At 49.0% G+C, this 18950-nt stretch overlaps 1 protein-coding gene across 1 annotated transcript in view; it reads left to right on the top strand.

The window, feature by feature from the left end:
* Nucleotides 1-18950, top strand: part of LOC128723935 (serine-rich adhesin for platelets) — a 111214-nt gene that overhangs the window by 65166 nt on the left and 27098 nt on the right. The window contains exons 5-6 of the mRNA XM_053817699.1: nt 3975-4097; nt 7276-7422. Coding sequence (XP_053673674.1) covers nt 3975-4097; nt 7276-7422 — 270 coding nt within the window. The remainder of the gene's footprint in view (nt 1-3974; nt 4098-7275; nt 7423-18950) is intronic.

The raw sequence follows: 18950 nt of genomic DNA on the forward strand, positions 1-18950 counted from the left end.
CGACAGGTCCACACGGCCAGCGCCGGGTGAAAATGAAACGGCAAAATCATAGCCCCAGCGTGTGCGCTCACTTTTTCCGCCACCCCGGTCGGGCTGAGAATGAGAGCAAGCCTCACCATATGGTGGTGGTTTAATAAAGTCAATTATGCAAATTCATTGCCAGTCAATTTGTGAACCCGACGGCGGTGTGATGGTGAACGAAGCCTCTCCGTGTCCTCTCCGTGGGCCGGTTCGAGGTGGTTTAATTAGGAGAAATGGGCGAAAAAATACCCACCACCGCTCGGTTTGTCGCTGCTAAGTCCAAGCCTCTGCCCAACTCCGAAAAGGGTTAGCGATGCGCAGCAATCTAATGAAGATCGGGTGACGGAAATTATGGTTAACCACCGCCCGCGGGCTACTTTCACCGTCGGGCGCGCGCGCGCGTGTGAAAGATCGTTTAATCGGGGTGTTGCAGATGCTAAGATTAGCGGCCAGAAATGGGCCAGAAATTAGGGATGGCAACCCTTTTTTGGAGGGGGTTTGGAGACCTTGATGGGGTCTTTCGTAGGAATGAACCCCGAAAATGGTATTACGGGATGAGGGGTTTTGTGAGGTGCGATCAATTTGGTTGGTAATTTAAACTAATTTAAATTTTTGTATGTATTGGAAATCATTCATATATATATTTATAGTAAAATGATATTAATGTTTTTTGGCAGGTCTTGGAAATTAAAGATTAGTTTTTAATATTTTTTTTTATTTCACATGAATCATTTGCCTGTTTTTATCCGAATGAGATTTTTAAAGGTTCAAACCTTTTGTATTGTCGAGATTTCTTTCTACAAGCTGATATATTTGGTGGTTTCGTGTGTATTAAACACCTGAACAAACTTGATGAATCAAATTTCAAGGAATAAATTAAGAAATAGCAAAAGATTCTATATTTTCTGTTCTTATTTGTTAAAAAAAAACCTATTATTGATAGATTTAATTGGGTTGTGATGCACTAAATGTAGGACATTAATCAAATTTGCTGGAATGAGTAAGATAGAATCCGGTGCATTAAATCTCCGCCCTTTTATCTGAAGGTTTGTCATTTCTAGAGAACGTTACCAGCTACCAAAAGTAATTAACAATACCAGCAAATTAATGTCTTACGTTTTCGGTATCCACTCCACCGCTGGACAACCTTCGTCAGCGATCTCACATGCTTTACTGGCAGTAAATCAAAAGCACTCTATCGATGGCACACTAAATGGAAACTTGTCCTTCGCTCTCCTGCAGCGTTCGGTGGCGTCTGGCTTCGTTTACCAAATCGCGGAATTCGTGTCATTGCCACCCGCTATCGCGGAAACGTACCACCATTTCCATTTCTCCCAAACCCCAACCAAGGACTCTGCGCCTGGCCGACATCAACATGCCCCTTGTGTCCAGTGGCAGACTCACATTTGCAATGGTGTTCCCCGTTTTGCTCGTGGGCGTATTGATTAGCAATTAAAGTGAAACCATCCTCGAATTGCTCGAAACAGCCAGTAGTCTGGACGCTTCCCTTTTTGGCCCGTAGCACCCCAAGGCACGTAATTATGCGATGTCGAGTGTGTTGCTCCGTTCCGGCGTCCGAGGCTTCCCAATGGCGCCTTTAATTACCGGTCTCGATCGTAGCAGCCCGTGAGCTTTCGCCAATAGGCTTCGAGCCAGCGCGGGCAAGATGTGCAAATTGGCGCTTTCCGCCCATCGTCACCGGAGCATGTCTCCCTTGGCGCGGGTTGTTTGAATTTCAAACCGAAAGCCTAACGAATGATGGGATGGCGGGAAGAACTTTTGGAATAACCATTTCCTTTAATTACACACACACACCCGCCCCGAGAAATCAGCGTCCGAACCGAGGCTGACGGATAAATATGTGCATGCATTTGCTGATAATCCGCTGATCCCACGCCTACTGCGACCGGTGTCGAAGGCTCGCGGTTACCTTGGACGAATTCCAGTTGCGCCAGCTCGCTTTTCCACTGCGATTAGTAATGTGAGCGTACCGGAAAGTAGGCCACGGAATTATCATTCAATTGACCCTTTTTTTCTCTCGCTCTTCTTTGGGATCGAACCGCGTGTGACGAACCGCTTCTTTTCGAGGCTGCGAATAGGGCCCCCTTAACAAAAATCAAGGTCGTCGAACCGAACGTCGCTAAAACTAGCCTCCGTCCTGTCAGTCAGTCGTTCAGCGGACTCACCGGGAGGGCATAACCCCGTTCGCTTCATTCATGAGCGCGGCTAATGATAGGAGTTTTATGCTTTACGCGACCCTAAAGTAGCCGAACGGGCCCCAGCAAAAGGAAACGCACCCGTTCGAGGCAGGGTCCGGTGTCTGCCTTTTTTGTTTTAATTTCACGAGTCCGTACGCCGGATCGCGCGCTCCAGCGGAAAGCAATTAGAATAATCGTTAGGAGGTTTTCGGACGTTGGCGTAAGGTGCCAAGGTGACGATTTCCGGCAACAATGGGCAGTCGCTGGGATCGGGCGAACCGCGTGCATCGTTTGAAGCCGTTCAAGTCGAGAGAAAAGAGCATGGAGGAGGAATAAAATTAAATTGCATTAGTTCATTAAAACACACCATTTTTTAAAGAGCCGTCGGTGGTGTTGTCGCTGCCATCGAAACAATCGAGCTGTGCACTCGAAGCGCACACCACACCGGTGGGTGTGGGACCTTATAAGGACCCGGGTTTGGAGCCCACCTTTACGCCAACGAGCGGCTTCTAATAGGTGGTGAAGTGGTGTTGGCGAGTTTGGGTCAAATCTGCCCTACCTACCGTTCGATACGGTTCAGTTAGCCTGCCCTGGCTGGCTGTCTTGTCGGTGGCATCGGGAGTAATAAGCTCGTTATTTATGGTTCGTCGTTGTGTGTCAGTAGATTCCGGTGTGTGTGGTTTTTTTTTCAACACTCCACCAAAACAGCTTCAAATGTAGCGCTGAAAGGGGATCATTGTAGGTCGATTGCGTCGGTGGAATCGCCGGTATGATCGGTACGCGAGAGCGCTTGAAAGCAACTACATGGATGAATCGAACACTTGTGGCATGTAGCAAGAGCTCTTTCTCGTGTGGTCCTCCACGTCGTCTAATCGACCACGCACTTGGGTGTCAATTGTAGACCAAACACAGTGGTGCACATTACCGACGGGCCCAGATCTGGACCTAGAGGGCGCCCTCGTGTGATCTTGAATTCTTAACATAACCTCAAAATGCGCGTTGCCTTCGAGCACGCTCGCCGTACAGCAAACACAGGCTATTAGCTGCGGGAAATTGCAGGTACCCACCGAGTAAAAGGTACACATTTTGTGGACCCCCACGAGATGATTGAAGATCGGTGCATCTCAGCGGTGCAGAACTAGGTTAGGGTTAGGGATAATGTGCACCCTTTCATCTGCCACGCGAGAGGAGGCGTACATTCGCTTGGCCAGATTTTATCGCAACGTGGACTGCTCGCGAGGGACAAAAAGCGCTTCTCGCGTATGACGTACGCGAAAGGTCTCTGGGAATGGTTGCGCGAGTCGCCGCACATGGCGTCCAATAAATTTGCAAAAAAAAAATGGCTGACAGTACAATAGGGCTCACATTCACCCTGACCAGTGCTGCTGACCGTTAGATTGTCCTCGAGCACGATTATGCTAATCTGCCGGTTCTCCCGTTCCCATTTAGCACGCTTATCTTACGCGAAAGGGTGACCAGATACGCGTACATTCCGTTTTACATGAGTTGTGTGCCCCTTTGCGCGATGGTATCGGTACAAACCGAAACAATCGTTGAACCGCGAGAAGGGATTGTTGTGCTTTCGTGTGCCTAATTGTTGTGTTTCAGGTGGGAATGAAATATTTCACCGTCACGCGCGCACGCCGGGCTTTTCAGATAACGCGGGGTGCCATATATTTCTTTCGCACTAATTAGCAACCTCTCACAAACTCGCTCTCTATCTCACTGTCTGTTTGTGTTCGTTTTCGTTTGCAGGACCGGCCAAAAAACGAGATGTGCGCACAATTAACTCTTCATCCAGCGACCTGGGACCGCCGTCGAAGACGAATGGCGCACAACCGGCGCGAAGCAGCGCAGCCCGGGCGGCCGCCGCACTGCGTAAGTACCTTCGCCGCGTGGACGAGGCTCATTTCCTGTCGCATCTTCTTCTGCGGGCTCCGCACACCCGTTCGTTCCTTCATAAATTACGCTCGTTCCGGAGGCCAAACGGGTTGGCCGACGCATATTTGCATCCCTCCGAGAAGCGACTCGAGAAAAGCTGGCGCGGCGGTCCAATACATTCGACCTACAGCGACGAAGGCCAGCCAGTTTTTGTGCAGCAGCAACAGCACACGATCTCTGGCAAACAGCCGGGACCCAGACGCTGGGTATTTGCGGTCGGGAAAAAGGGCCGGTAATAATCGCACCACCCGCTGGGCATACGGCAGAATCGAACCGTCCGGTAAAACGGACCACCGGTGCCAGAACCCGCACGCAAGACAGCCCGCGAGAGGTTGAAATCGGGGCGAATTACTTTATGCTTTCCGGTTTATTGCGTTCCTCGTGCATTCGCGCTCTGTACGGGCCGCTTTTGAGTGGACGACAAAAGAGACGAATAATACTGACCCCCAGCACTCGCCCAACATGCCCCGCTTGATGGGTGTGTGTATGTGTGTGTGTGGCCAATTCCGTTACCAGCTGGCTTTGGTCGAGCAGATAGATTTTCCGCTCCATGGCTCCCGCCGGCAGAGGGGTCGGGTGGATTTCAGCCAGCGCTTTTCTTTCGTTCCCGGCCAGGCGCTGTATGGCGCTTCGTAATACGGCAGCCGTTTTGGGGTCGTGGGTGCATTTCTGCTTGTCATAATGCGTCCATGAGTAGCTCCACGGTGGGCAAACGATGCGCCAACTGGGGATGGATTTCCTTTCAAGCTGCTGCTGCTGCGACATGAATAGAGAGAATTGCACCAGTTTCGAGCTGTGTGAGCAGAAGAGTGCAATTTCAACGGACACGAGCAACCGAGAACGTCCCGCTGACCGAGAAAGGTGAACTGAAGACGATGCACACGGGCTTGGCATCTTGCGGCAATGGATGTGAAATGATGAAATGGCGATGGACGGGGGTCCAGCTATGGTGCAAAAAGCTGGAATGTAAGAATGCGCACCACCGGCGGGGGTTGCATCGCAAAATCGCGACAGGCCAATCGGCTTGCATAACGATTTTTCTTTGCATTTGCTGGGCGCCCGGTGGAGATGGGTTTCCTTTTTCTCCGTTCGCATATTGTTTGGGGTCTTGCGCTATCCATTTCCGGGCAAGTGAATGAAAACCCATGATAGCAGTGAGAGAGAGAGAGAGACAGAAAAAGGCATATATTTGCATCCAGCACGAGCAGCAACCCGGTCTGGTGTTGCACTTTTAAATGCGGAGTTTTTTTGCTTTCGTATTCGTTGCATTTTAAGTGCATCAGACAGGCAGTTCTGTTCGGGAGTATTTATCGTAATGTTGTACAAATGTGCATGCATTCTAAAAGCAATTTCAGCACTCAAAAAGAGTGTATCTTTACGATACTTTACTTTCCCTGAGCAATAATAACGTTGCTGTTTGAGTAGGGAATATACCACCCGTTTAATCGCTTGAGTCTAGGAGTCTAAAAGACTATCGCAAAGAATGTGCTCTAAAATCACACCAAGTCAACGACAGGATCTAAAGTGACAAGAGACGTGCATTATAATTGGTTTTCGAGAAGAAAAAAACACATCCACCTTAACTGGATTGCAATTTACACGCCGCGTGCCAGTGTCTAGTTTAGTTTTCGTTGAGTGCCACAACCTTCCGGACCGTGTGCGCTGATACGCGATACCTCAATGGGACCCGTCGAGGAGGAACAGGTCTTCAACGAGGCCACTGAGTTAGGGCTGCTGGCCACCCTGGCAGGCAGAGCTGTGAATGAAAGCAGCTTCTCCAGTTCGCGTTCTATCGTGTGTTTGCTTTGGCATTGGCACGTCTGTGAGGAGTTGGCCACGTGATGGAAGACAGGAAACGTGCACACGATGGGTCAGCAGGTTGGCCTCCGGACAAACTCGGCCAACCATCGGCCATCGGTGTGTAATTTATTCATGATTCGATGTTCCATCTCCCATGTTCGTTTCTGGAGCACGGTGATTTTGTTCCCCCTATTCCTTACCGGAGCGATACAGAGAATCGAATCGGATGGTTTTTGGTCGCTCCGTTGGTGCTGGCGCTCGAATCCGGTTGGTGGTGCTGTCGTCGGCAATCGACGATCTTGTTCGAAGGCAGCACGAGAAAGCACACGATCGGGGAAACCGATCTGAAGGACGATTTTCTGCCCATTACTACGGCGATGCGCGAGCTCCCCATGAATGGCAAGGGGGTGTATCAGTGCTTTCTTTGCCCGGGAAAGCTCTCTTGCGCCACGGGAGTGAGGACTACGACGCCACTCTTACGACACCGGAGACGGATCCGACCGCGTGCGCGGTAACTGCACTTTCCTTGTACGGGAATGTAAACCATGCCGCCCGTGTGATGAAGTCGTCTCGGGTACGACGAGAGATAGTGGCGGCCCTATCGTCGTCCAGTTCCGTTCCGGACCGCTGGACCAGAGGGAAGGTGTAATTGGGTCTTCATGGTGATTTGGTGCTCGATGGAGATGAAAACGAGATTTGATCTTAGCCTACATTCGCTGGTAACTTTGTGCACAGTTACATCCCAACGAGCGCCAAGTTCAAGAAGCCAGCGTTGTATTCGAGTATTCTGCGAAGCCTACACCAGCACTTGTGACGCTTCGTGGGTGCTTTCTGTTAAATATGCAATTTTCACAGGGAATGCTAGCAATGCAGCATTTCCCATTCTCCGTTCACGAGCGATATTGAATCAATATTTTGCAGCGCAAGATATCCCGAGAAGCATATTTCAAGTGACTCGTGCGGCGGGAAGTGGCATCGAATAAATTTTCCCTCCGGAAACTCTCCTTCGGTTTCCAGTGCGCTTCACGGTTCGTTGGAAATAGTTTCTATTTTCCCGTGCCACCCTGCCCACTGGATGCGGGTGAGATTTATGGAGACCCATCCGTGGGGTCGGGTTCCGTTGATTTGAGCAATGTTCTTTCGGGAGCATCGGAAATCCGTTTGGAAAACGTAAAATCCCACGCCAAGATTCGAGTGCCAGAGAGTCGAGCAGTGGGTGCGCCTGAAAGTAGATTATAGCGTGACGTCGATGGAGTACACCCCAAAACCGCACACTAACCGCTCGCCGCTTTGGTTCGGTTTGCTCTTTTCGCAGAGAAACGTATCGCACCCAACTTGACGAACGCCTCGATCCCGCTCGTTCCGGAGCAGCTGAAGGCGTCGCCGCCTACCAAGCGCAATCTGCTGCTGAAGCGAAACGGAACGGCGAATGGGACGCTGCCTGCCAAGACACCACTGAAAGGTAAGTGCAGTTTGATTGATGCAGCTGAATGTAAGCGCCGCGATGTATGCAACTTGCAGAACACGCGCTTACAGTGCATGATATAGCGTTAAGCGGGTTTCTTTTTTAAGAAAATGTTAACTTGAAGCAATAGTTTTCATTGCTACGAAAACACAAGCATTGGATGATAGAAATACGTCAAAATTTCCCATTCATCACAAGCAATGATTCTACCTGTCCATTATATCCATTAGCATCCCATTAGTTTATTGGAAACCGGTACAGCTGTTAGTTCCCAAATCTTTTGCACTTTGTCGCGAAATGAAAATTGAACGGAACCAAATCGATAGGCGAGTGTGCTTTCTCCCACCACAAGGGTCTCTGGAAAATCATCAATCACTCTAGTGAGGCCAAAATGAGCCTGCCACACCTTTCCGGGGAGCATCGAAATCGATCTCAATTTAATTCCGTAATGCATCACCGTTGTTTTAAGTGACATTTAAGCGATTCGGAAGGGCTAAGCGCGTGGTGCGTGACATTACAAGTTCCTCATGCCGGTTGTTGGTCTTCTGGTATCATTAGTACGTTCACATCATAATCGACCGGAGGGAGGAAAACATGCAATAAGACCCAGCTGAGGTTGTTTTCACCGGTTCAGCACCGAAACACACGGGGCATTATCACAGGTCGAGGAAAACGGACTAACGGATTGAACGGGTTGCGCAACAGTGTCATAACATTACTACCCACGGAAAGGTCGTAAAGTAGAAAACGAATTCGAACCTCCCATCCCGAAACGCCGGTGATTAGACGATTGTTTTCGTGCTCCTCCGAGTGCTTTCCATTTTAACTCGCTGCCAGGGGGCGCACACAATCGCTTGGGCTTGCCGCATATCATCGCCCTGGTCGGGATGGTCTGCATTATCGGATCTTAAGCGCACAATCACCCTTCGATTGGTCGCGTTTCGGTGGGAGCTTTTGGGGCGTCCGCTGCCAGGCGGCCACTGCGGATGAGCAATTGTGAAAGTAAGCGCAGAAGCTGGAGGCGAGTTGGGAAAAAATCGAAAAAAAAAATGGAAGCACCCAAAATTGCATGACCCGCCCGCGTTTTTACGAGCGCACTTGCACCCCGATGGAGGTTTTGCGGGAAAATAAAAGTAAAAAATAATAGCAACACAGATAATATGCTTGAGAGAGAGAGAGAGAGTAAAAGAGATCCCAAGTTGTGGACGCGATTGCATGTTTTTTTGTTGGTCGTGTTTCGTTGTAGCTCCCATTTTTCCCTCACCGATTCCGCCTATTCGGTGCAAGTCATCGCTCGAAGCATCCAAAATAAAAACGGCTGCAGATGTCGGTGCATTTTTATGCAGCAACCGGCGAGCATTAATGGTATTTAATTATCGGTGGAATTATTTATAACACGCTTCTGGCATGCGAATTATTCCCATTCATACGAACTTTCGGGGGGGGGGGGGGGGTTTGGTGTTGTTTTTGTTTTTTTTTCGGTAGCACCGGGTCAGCAGCTCCCTTTGGGAGCGCCTGCATAATTTGCTCTTTTTTCCCTTCACTACAATCGGGTACGTGCAGAAAGCAGTATGAATGAGTTATTTAATTCCGAGCATTACTTTCTGATGTTTGTGTTTTGCTTAAGCCGTTTCATGAAATAAAACCGCAACCATGCGCTTATGTTCCCGTAGGCGCTGTGGCTCGTGCAACAAGTACACGTACGTGTTTAAAAAAAAACGCCATCCTCCATGCTGCCGTAGAACGTGACGAACTCGTACACGTTTTTTCTGCGTCGGATGCATTTCTTTTTACCATCCCTCGGTTGCGTCAGTTCCGTTGCCCAAACGGCAGGCGCCAGAGTGCAGGTGCATTAGCGATTAGCGGCGTGTTTGAGAGCGCAAATTGGTCGAACCAATTCACGCGGGGGAGGCCCACCCGGGGAGCGTTGTTTTATTTTCACTGCACGAATTTGCCATTTTCTGCTTCATTCTTAGCCGGTAGCTAATCACTCGCTTGCGCACACACACACACACCAGCGTGCAGCCGGATGCGAATCACTTGCTGCCCTGCCACCCAGCGAGAGGACCAACCATGGCTCCATTGGGCCGGGAATGCGTGCCGAGTGTTGTGTCTAATTAAACAATCAAACGCGCCTATGCACTCGCTTGGGAAAGGGCTCGCTTTTACGTTGATTGCGGCGTGCCGAATCGACCGCCGGGAAAGCGTGGGCTTCACCGAACCCTAGCTAGGTGATTAGTGCATTCGGTTGAAAGTGAGTTTGGCGAGTGGAGCGTTTCATAAAAAAAAACACAAATAAAACTACGAAAAACCCCCAACACCAAACGTGGCTTCTCGGGGCCGCGGTCATTGCCATTTTCAAAACCAGTGCTGGTGTCAGTTGGGGTTTTCAAGTTAATTTACCATTTCCCGCTAGATTCTACCTCAGCCGGAAGGAAGCGAACCGATGCCACCCTACCGTTTCACTCTCTCTCTCTCTCTCTCTCTCTCTCTCTCTCTCTGTCTCTATAAGTTCCACCCCGCTAATTGAGTGAAGGTTTGTTTTATTACACCGGTGCAAAACCGGGGAGAGCTTATAATCTCCGGAGCAAGGTAAACGATTCCTTCGCTTACCTTGCTCCGGTGCACGGAAGTAAAGGCAAACGAGCAGGGCCGCGCGTTTTTGCATTTCCACTCGCTTTCCAGCTGGTGGGGTTAACTTTTTTTGCTCTATTTTCATTACTCACCGCCCTTTCTTGTCCAAGGAAGCGTCCCTGGGCTGGGACGCCGCCCGCACGTCTCGGGTGCGATTTATTCGTGCGTGGTTGATTTATGCAAATTGTGCCCGGCCCGCGCCATGCTAAAGTGCAGCGGTGTTTGTCTCCGAGTGTGTGTGCACCGATGTGCATCGAGCGTTTGTCAGCTGATTGCTGGAATTCTTGCACAACGCACCGAACGCGATAACGAAAATGCAGCGAAAGTGCTGGCAACTGCAACTACAAACGGCAACAAACAAACAAAAAATAGAGCACGTGAAATGGGCGATCTCTCCCTGGGAATGGCGCCAGGTTGTCTGCTCACGAGCGATAGCGACTGTCGGAATGGCCACTTGGGGCTGTGTAATCGCTGCTATAATCCCACAACGCAGCCGTCTTCTTACGGCGTGAGAACATCACTTTGCAGATATTATTGTGCGAGGATGGTTTTTTGGAACGGCTTGACAAAGACATTAAAACTGTTCGCACGACGCAGCAGACTTTCCTCGGGTGAAGCGAGTGAGACACTTTACTAACGGATTCAGGAAATAATTATCGTTGTCGGACAATTTCATCGAGAAATTTTATACCCGCGAGGGGATATTTGAAAGTGCTGCTTGGAAGACATTAAAATATTGATTAGTTTCGAATGATCGGCTAGTAAGTATTATGAGCTATCCTTTGAATAAGACCTTTCACCTTCCCATTGCTTTAGTCAAAGGTTTATTGCCATATTAATTGGGAAAAAACTACATTTTTCCACACACGATGGGAACAAAAAGTACATTTTGTTCAGGTTGCAATATTCTTCATTAGGCAAATTTGTTTTTTTTGGTTCATTTGAAATCGTGCTGAAATGTTGAATGTTGTTATTTACGACAGTGTGCAATACTATTTGAAAATTTCAGCTCGAAAACGTTCCTCCTTAGGACGCCTATTTGTAACGTTTCCCCGGCGTGACCGTAGGAAGCAAATCGCGTGCTGCAAACACATAGCTGCTAACTAGCAGTGACTTTAGGAGGAGGGCACACAAAAAATAAAAACCCCTTTCAGAAATTGCTTCCAATTACCTTTCGAGTGCATCCCCACCCGTGTTAAATTGAGCGCACGTTCGAGTTTCCTCATTCCGGCCGGCGCACGGTAAAAGTTCGCCTTCCCAAGCCGCCCGCCTGGTGGCTGGCTCGGATCTGCTGGGAAATTTCATCCCTAATTGATCAGCTTCAAGTTCTGTAAGCAGCTCGCTTTGCGCGACAGCGAGCCAGCGAAAGAAGCAAAAGGTAACCTTTACCTTTCGGTCCTGTCATCGCTCGGGATTGTTAGCATTCTTTTTTTTTTTACCTCGAAAGTATTTTTGCCCCGATTCTGTTCCCAGGACCCCCGGCGGGCGGTTGTCAAGCCGGTTGAAAGTTTCAATTGCGCGCCCCGGTGAGGATTTTTTCGCGAGAATACATAAAATGCCTGTGGAGGAATTTACCCGGCCCGCGTGGCGTCGAGTCGAGAGCCAGAAGTGGATGAGGGAATTTTCTAAACGCTGTTGTACAATGCGTCACGCACTGGAAAAATGCAATCAAACATGGCGTAGGCATATTACCCCGTGGTTAGGCAGCTCGGGAACGCAAAACCCCGACGCAAACAACTACGGTTGTCTTCGTTTAGACAACCGGCGGCTACTGGATTTGCTCGTACAAAGTGCCAGGGAGTGCCCGCTGTGGCCGCTGGTATGTAATTAAACAGTAACCATCCCGATAATTCTATGTAATTACCATTATCACTCTACTTCGTCTTAATGAAGTAATCGAGACCATCGAAGCGAAGCCGGGATTTGTAGCCGTGCGCATGCCGCTGCCCCAAACGATGCTCCAAAGCTCACTCGCACCGGCTTGTGTGTGTGTGTATGAATTTGCCAAGGGGATTTTCCCCGGCCCGGGAAATGGGTCATACGCAGCGGCGTCGGGTGCTTTTCTCGGGCGCCTTTTTTTTCTTTCATCCTCCCCAGGCCGGTGTCGCTACTACACCATCATCGACCGTGTTAGGTGCGCCGATGTACGGCCTAGATTTGCGTGCGGAAAAGCACTCTCTTGCCGTGGCTCCCCGGCACAAAGACGGCACCAGGCGGGTGATGAGAGTCCCAGCAGCACGATGGCATGGTGCATTTCCCATCGGAAAAATCGGCCAGCCCGGGTTTTTGAAGCTGTACCTCCGTGTGGGGAGGACCGGATTGATGGATGGAAAACCGTGGCATGATACGATTTCGTGCGTAGATAAGCGTATTACCCTGTACCCAGCAAAGGTGTGTGTGTGTTCTCAACCGCCCGGGAGGGTGAGTCGGGTGGGAAAACTAATTTCGTAAAGATCGCGGTCACTTCCACGGACTCAAATTGACAGCATATCGGCGTTGGGTTCGGGCTGGGTTCCAGCTTTTAGCATCGGTTCTGGCTGATGTGAAACAATCGATGAGATTAATTGATTTCGGCACGTGAAAACCCATTCCCGGAGCAAGCGAACGGTGGGCTGGGGCGCTTACATCGAATGGAACAGAGAGCATTTCGTTAGGTGGTGGGAAAATCGGAAGCTAACTGTGTGTTTCCGCAGACTCCGGATTTGGAAAGCCTGGTTGCTGGGCAGATCGGTAAACAGCGAAAAATCAGCCCGGTTGTTGAAATCAATCACATTAGAGTCGTTGGTATCTTCTAATAGAATTATTTAGCTCATTCTTGATTTCGCATGCGTTTATTCGTTTTCTGATTTATTGCTTTCTATTTGAAGGTGATCAACAAATTTTACTAACAATTTTGTTGCTTTTGTATGGGCCATTATTTGATTTGAATCTTGCCTTTAAATTTTATCCATGGCAATGTTTTAGATAGAAAAAAATAATTAGAGCGTGTAAATTTGAATGAAACAACAGGAATCCTTAAAAAAAACATTCCTGTATTTTAGAAATTATATTTGAGCTTATATGTGTTATGCAATCTAGTATTACCATAGTACCATAATGCTCACTATTTTACCAAACATTAAAACATGCTATAGGCTTCTCTTGTACGATAGCTTTATGCTTCGTATACATCGCGTTTCAACAAGGGCTCTATCGCAGCCCCAAAGCACAACAGAGTGTGGCTGGAAAGCGCTCTGCATATGGGGCGTTTGATCGTTCCAAAATTACCCACAACCGTACGTTACCGAACCCGCCATTGATTCGCCCGCTCGTTCGGCTCGTAAGTTTTTACGACACGCAGTGACTCTTTACGGTACCGCACGCAATAACACACTTCTAGCGCGCGATAATTACTCCGGGGCTCGATCGATCGTCATTCGATTGAAGCAACACGCGTGCGCTCGGTCCAGTGTTACAACCGCATTTATCGACATTCCAACCGTGGTGGTGCGCATCGATCGCAACATAAACATCGTTCGGTTCGAACGAGCTCCGCTTTCCAGTTGTGTTTTTCTGTTACTTTTTTTTTGCATGTTTTTCCAACCCCGCAAGTCCTCGCATCGCACGCGTGTGCACCGATCGCCGTCGATGGGAGCCGATTTGGCGTGTTAATCCATTTAAAATGGTGCGATTAAACAGATTCCAGCGCGATCACATCGTGATCGTGATCTTGAACTGTTAATGCGATCGAACGGCTCACCTGCTCCCGATGGGTGGGTTATAAGTGGCCCGCGTGAGATCGTGTTGTGGGGGGCAAGCGAGATAGAAAAAAAAGCCACTAGGCGCGTGCCAAACGATCGCGCTGACGCGGAATCGAATAAACGCGATTCGAAAGGGAGGAAAAAAAAGGCAACCGCTTTGAGATACCTTGCTTCGTCGGTATCGGAAGTGCTCGCATTCGCAGCAAACATCTCGAGGACATCGATCATCGCTCGGTTTGCTCCCACTTCCGAATGGGATCGATTTGTCGTCGCTTTACGCAACGAAACGCTCGAAAAACCGGGCGGCAGCGGTTATCTAATTGGCCACTGGCGGCCAGAAATCGTACGCTAACGACAACCGCATCCCCGAAGCGGTGGAAGGATTTTAATTGCTAAGTACGTTCCGGTGGTGCCGTGATGGTTTCTTTTTGCGATCGTGGCTCCTTAACGGAGCGTCCATTCGGCTGGTAGACCAGCTGCGTGGCCGCTACGCCTGATTGCAACGAATGTTTAAGCCTTTTTATGACGGTTTTTTTTTCTCTCTTTTCGCTGCGGAAGTCTTGAGCTGCTCTCAAGACGGAAGAAAGCAACCGGGGGTGCTTCTGGGCGCCGTGGCGCTCCACTCTCGCCAAAGACCAGGTGATGAACGCGATGTGTTGCGTACGACTCCGGCATTCATCGGCATCGATTACAGGGAAGGGTAGCAAATACGACCGAAACGAGAAAAAAAAACTACACCGCGTCGTTCGTTACGTAGTTTTAATTAATGGTGCGATAAAAAATAGTACCATTTGCCGTGGAGATTCGTGAAGGTAGTGAATGTTTAAAAAAGCCTTAACAACGGCGTGTAAAAACAAATGCCAAACGGAAAGGAAATTGCAGCCCCAAAATCCCTAACGGAACGGATTTTAAGCTCCCGAAAAACGACTGATCGACAGCGGATGAAGACGGGCACACGATCGTCTCGCGATTCGTTCAGTTTGTGCGCTTGTTTTTGCGCTTTCACTACAATCAATAGCGCGTCTTTCGGCGGCTTGGTTTAGGAGGAGCAAATTTACCTTTCCTCGAGGGCATATTGAACATCCGAGCAAGACTTACGTGCGCGTCAGTCCTTTTTGGAACGAATGCCCGAGCGAACGATGGAAGTGAATGCATTCGACGAGATTGATGATTGATTCGTTTGTTTGCTGTTGCTTTAGGAATTCATCACTTAAAAGTTTGCTGCGAAAAGTGGCAAGACTGCTGGAATGCATTTGCCACTTTGTACCTGATGAATATTTCCTTGTACCGCGATATACGGCTTGTGCGCGAAAATGTTAAACGCTAGCATAGCTGCATGTCAATCAATGCGGATGTAACGATTTACTCATGTCGTTTCCTTGTGCTTGATTCATTACTTATTAATTTATATTGCGCCACCGAAAGAGAATAATTAAGCTGCATTCTTCTCACAACCCTTTTTTGTTTTGGATCTGTGAGTTAATTTGTTAAATTAAGAGTACATTTTTCCTTCCAAAAATATGTTTTTATACAATTTTATCCTCCTGTGCTGGCAGGAATTGATTTATTTTAACGACTCATTTGTCGTAATGCATAACGTTATCCAATGAATTTTCATTAGCTAATGAGCCACAACACAATCTTTTCAATGTATCCGGATGCGCTTCATAAGATCACAAATTACCGTCTATATTTATGCGTTACAGTACTGGGCCCTGCACGAGGGTGGTCTTTAACGGCAATGTTTGCATTAAGCAGCATTCTTGTACCCTTTTGCGCCAACCAAAAACGAGTGCGGTATAAAATCGGAAGTGTGTTCATCTTCTCCAAACGCCGCACCGTCTCGCTTCCTTTGCTTCCGGTTCACCATATCCCGGCCACGTTTCCAACGAGCGTCGAAAAGTAAATGTTTCCATTAAGCAACAACTCGCGCTCGCCATTTACTTACTGCACCCTCAGGGTGCACGTTCCTCTCACAAAGTTGGCACTCCTTACTGTCCACGGGCATGTTTTTTTTTCTTCCTGCCACCAAAGCAGAGAAGAAAAAAAAAGAAAAACCCACTCGAAAGGAAATGGAAAGAAGTTTGATCGCGAATATACGCCGCGCGAGCTGTGGGTCTCCACTTTTGGCCGGTGGGCCGGTTTATGCTTCGGTTCACGATATTAGCGATCGTTCAGGGCTTTCCCTCACCGGCGGCAGTAGCATAAGCGGGGCTCGATGTTGGCGTTCGTTTACCCGCAAACTCTCACGTGGCTAAAGTGCATCACCATAACCGGCGGGGTTTGCTTCCGAGCGAAGGAATTTGATGTTTATTTGAAAGTAATAATAATGTTTAAATCAAAATAAAATCCCACCCAGCAGAAAGAGAGCTGGAAAAGCCCCCACCTTATCCATTCACCTTCAGGTCTGGTCTCCGATGTTTCGGTGTAGTTTGTTTGTTACGTTTGCGCTACATAAAGCAACTAAAACTCTAGACTAGCAACTATTATTTATGACGGAAGTGGTGGCGGGTTTTGTTGTGCATAAAAAAAACGCACCATCCCTCGAACAAAAGCGCAATGGCCACGCAAAAACATTCGCACATCGCGGGACATCGTCGCAATCGACAATTGCGGCAACGCCGTCTCGCGAAAATGTAAATATTTAGATAAAAATCTTCCATACCCAACGATCACACGGGGGCTTTGTGCGTGCGTTGCCCCAACGTCTGGACGGTTTAAGACGCACCCAATCACACTCAGCCACCCAACTCTGGCCTGGTCTGGCTGCTGCAGACGTTGGGATGTGAATTTCAACACCTGATTTGTGCGAAACGGGCGGCGGTTTTTGTGTGAACGTACCGGCAAGAGACCACACCGCAAGGCACTCGCGAAAAAGCACACAAACACCCGCTCGTCTGCTCGGTTTACAACCCCCTTTTTGGAGGTTGGTCGGGCTTGGCTGGAAGGGGTTTTGGATTTTACTACCCTTTTTTGCCCCACGTGTGGCCCCACAGGGTGGTCGCGTGATTGCGAGAGTGTGTGCACTTTTCGCAAGTTCATTTACACCGCCACGAGGTGATCGCGAAATGGAAAAAGCCACGAAATTGCCTGTCGAAACTACCGAGAGCAAGGCGGTCAACGCCCGCTGGGTTCCACACCCCCAAAATGGATGGAGCTCCAGTCGCATTTTAGGGTAATAACTTCATCCGAAATGTGATTGCGTTCCCAGTGACGTTTTTCTGGTGCGTGGCTGCTGCCGGGAAAGTCGGTCCCAATCCTTTTGCTCGCGCGATTGAGCGTGAAGATTTAGCGGTGTGTGTGTATTTTACAGCCAAACATTTGACCGTTTGTTTCTTTCTGGTGGGAACAACAAAAAAAAGTATGGTTCAATAAATGTGATTTAAAACAAGCCACCCAGGTTTCAGTCGCCCGTTTGGCGACAGACACCTCTAGCGGCGGTGGTGGCTCTGTTACGCCATCGGGTTTCGGGTTGTTTTCCTCCTTCCTAAACGGGCATAAATATTCATCCGCACTTTGGCAAAAGCGTTGGCCCATCCATCGGCGGTGTCGCCGCGATGGACCCAGCGATTTCTCTACCCAAGCGCTCCCGCGAACGAACAGAAAACAATGATTTAATGTGCTTATCATTGCATTTATCATTGCAACGTGCTTGCAACGCACGGGCAGCGAGAGAGAGAGAGGTTCACTTTTCCCGCCACGCCAGATGGATGGGTTTTTTTCTCTCTCTCTCTCTCGTTGACGGCTGCCAACTTTCGCCTGTCCCGATTTAGGTGCGGCTTGCGCACGCGCGAGATGGGCGGCCCTGCGTGCACATTTCCACGGCCGTAGGGCCAAATCTGCGTCCCATTCCGCGTGACGATCGCTGATCGCTGGGGTGGTAGCTTTTCGATTTCATTCCTCTCGTCGTACGCTCGCAACGCGGAATGTTTCGGTTGGGGCTTTGGGGTGGTGAATTAGGGTGGCTTTTTCTCGATCTTTTCCGCGCCATAAGCCACTGGGCCACTTTTACTCTGCCATATCCATCATCTGAGCAGCCACCGGCGTGAAGGACGCCGGCGCAGAGATGGATCTGCTTGTGGTCGCTTTTGGTAGACGTTTAATTTTTGTTTTTGATTTTCTAAGGGCGGCTTTGCTTTGTCTGCGCCGATTGATGAGAATGAGCGATTCGTATCGAAATTATGGGCTGCGATCGTGGTCGCGCGATCGCATCAACGCGTTCCTGGCGTGCGTTTCCATTTCCATTCACGATGGAGCGGTGTTTTTTTTTTGTTTTTAAGCTCAAAAACACCCATCCATCACAACACCCCGTCGATCTGCGGCTAATCGGGAGATGCTTCCGACTTTAAAGCACCCAAAAATTTGGCCGACTGCGTGGCATATGCTTTTGGGGGGGTTTTTTTCTTTTGCTTCTGCTCGCCGTGAAATCGAATCTGGAGAAATGCGCGCGCACACACTCAAACGTCATCGTGCGATTTGATCGGCCGCTAGTAATTTATTCGACGCTTGCAAATTGCTATGTTTAAGCGTGAAAAACCCGACGCGAGGGCCAGCTTCTTGTGCGTTGGCTCACGCGCCTCTCCCAAAAGCTGGCGGCACTCGCGATCGAAATCATTATTTGGAAATCGACTTTGATTAGTATGTGCGCGCGCGCGCGCCCGCGGGGGCTTGATTGTTTTTGTGTGAGGCACCCCGAGCCCGAGAGTGATGGCTTCACCGCGATAATGATGATAATCGACTCACGCACGCCATCAGCCGCTGGAGGTCATCGGTGAATAATTTCGTGCGCTCTAATTATGCTCGCAAATTTCGCCGCGTGCGCGTGTTGTTGCTGCATTTCGTGGCAGCAAAGTCGAGCGAGCTGGTTCGGGTTTCGGTTTAAATTCGGGTGAAAACGTGTGTTTATATTTCGCGCACGTTTTTGCTAACATAAACAAAACCCGCCGAAGATGCGCACAAATATTGGCACGAGCTTTATGGACTTTCTTTTCATTCCGCACGGTACTTTATTTTCTGTGTGGAAAAAAAAGCGGCATCAAATGATCATTTGCGTCTTTTTATTTTTATTGGTAAGCAGTTGAATCGACGCACCTTCCCGACCGCAGGGACATTTAACCGTGCTGTGTTTAATGAAGCATTAAATATCCAATA

Source organism: Anopheles nili, chromosome 3, assembly GCF_943737925.1.
Source record: "Anopheles nili chromosome 3, idAnoNiliSN_F5_01, whole genome shotgun sequence".
NCBI classification, from domain to species: Eukaryota; Metazoa; Arthropoda; class Insecta; order Diptera; family Culicidae; genus Anopheles; species Anopheles nili.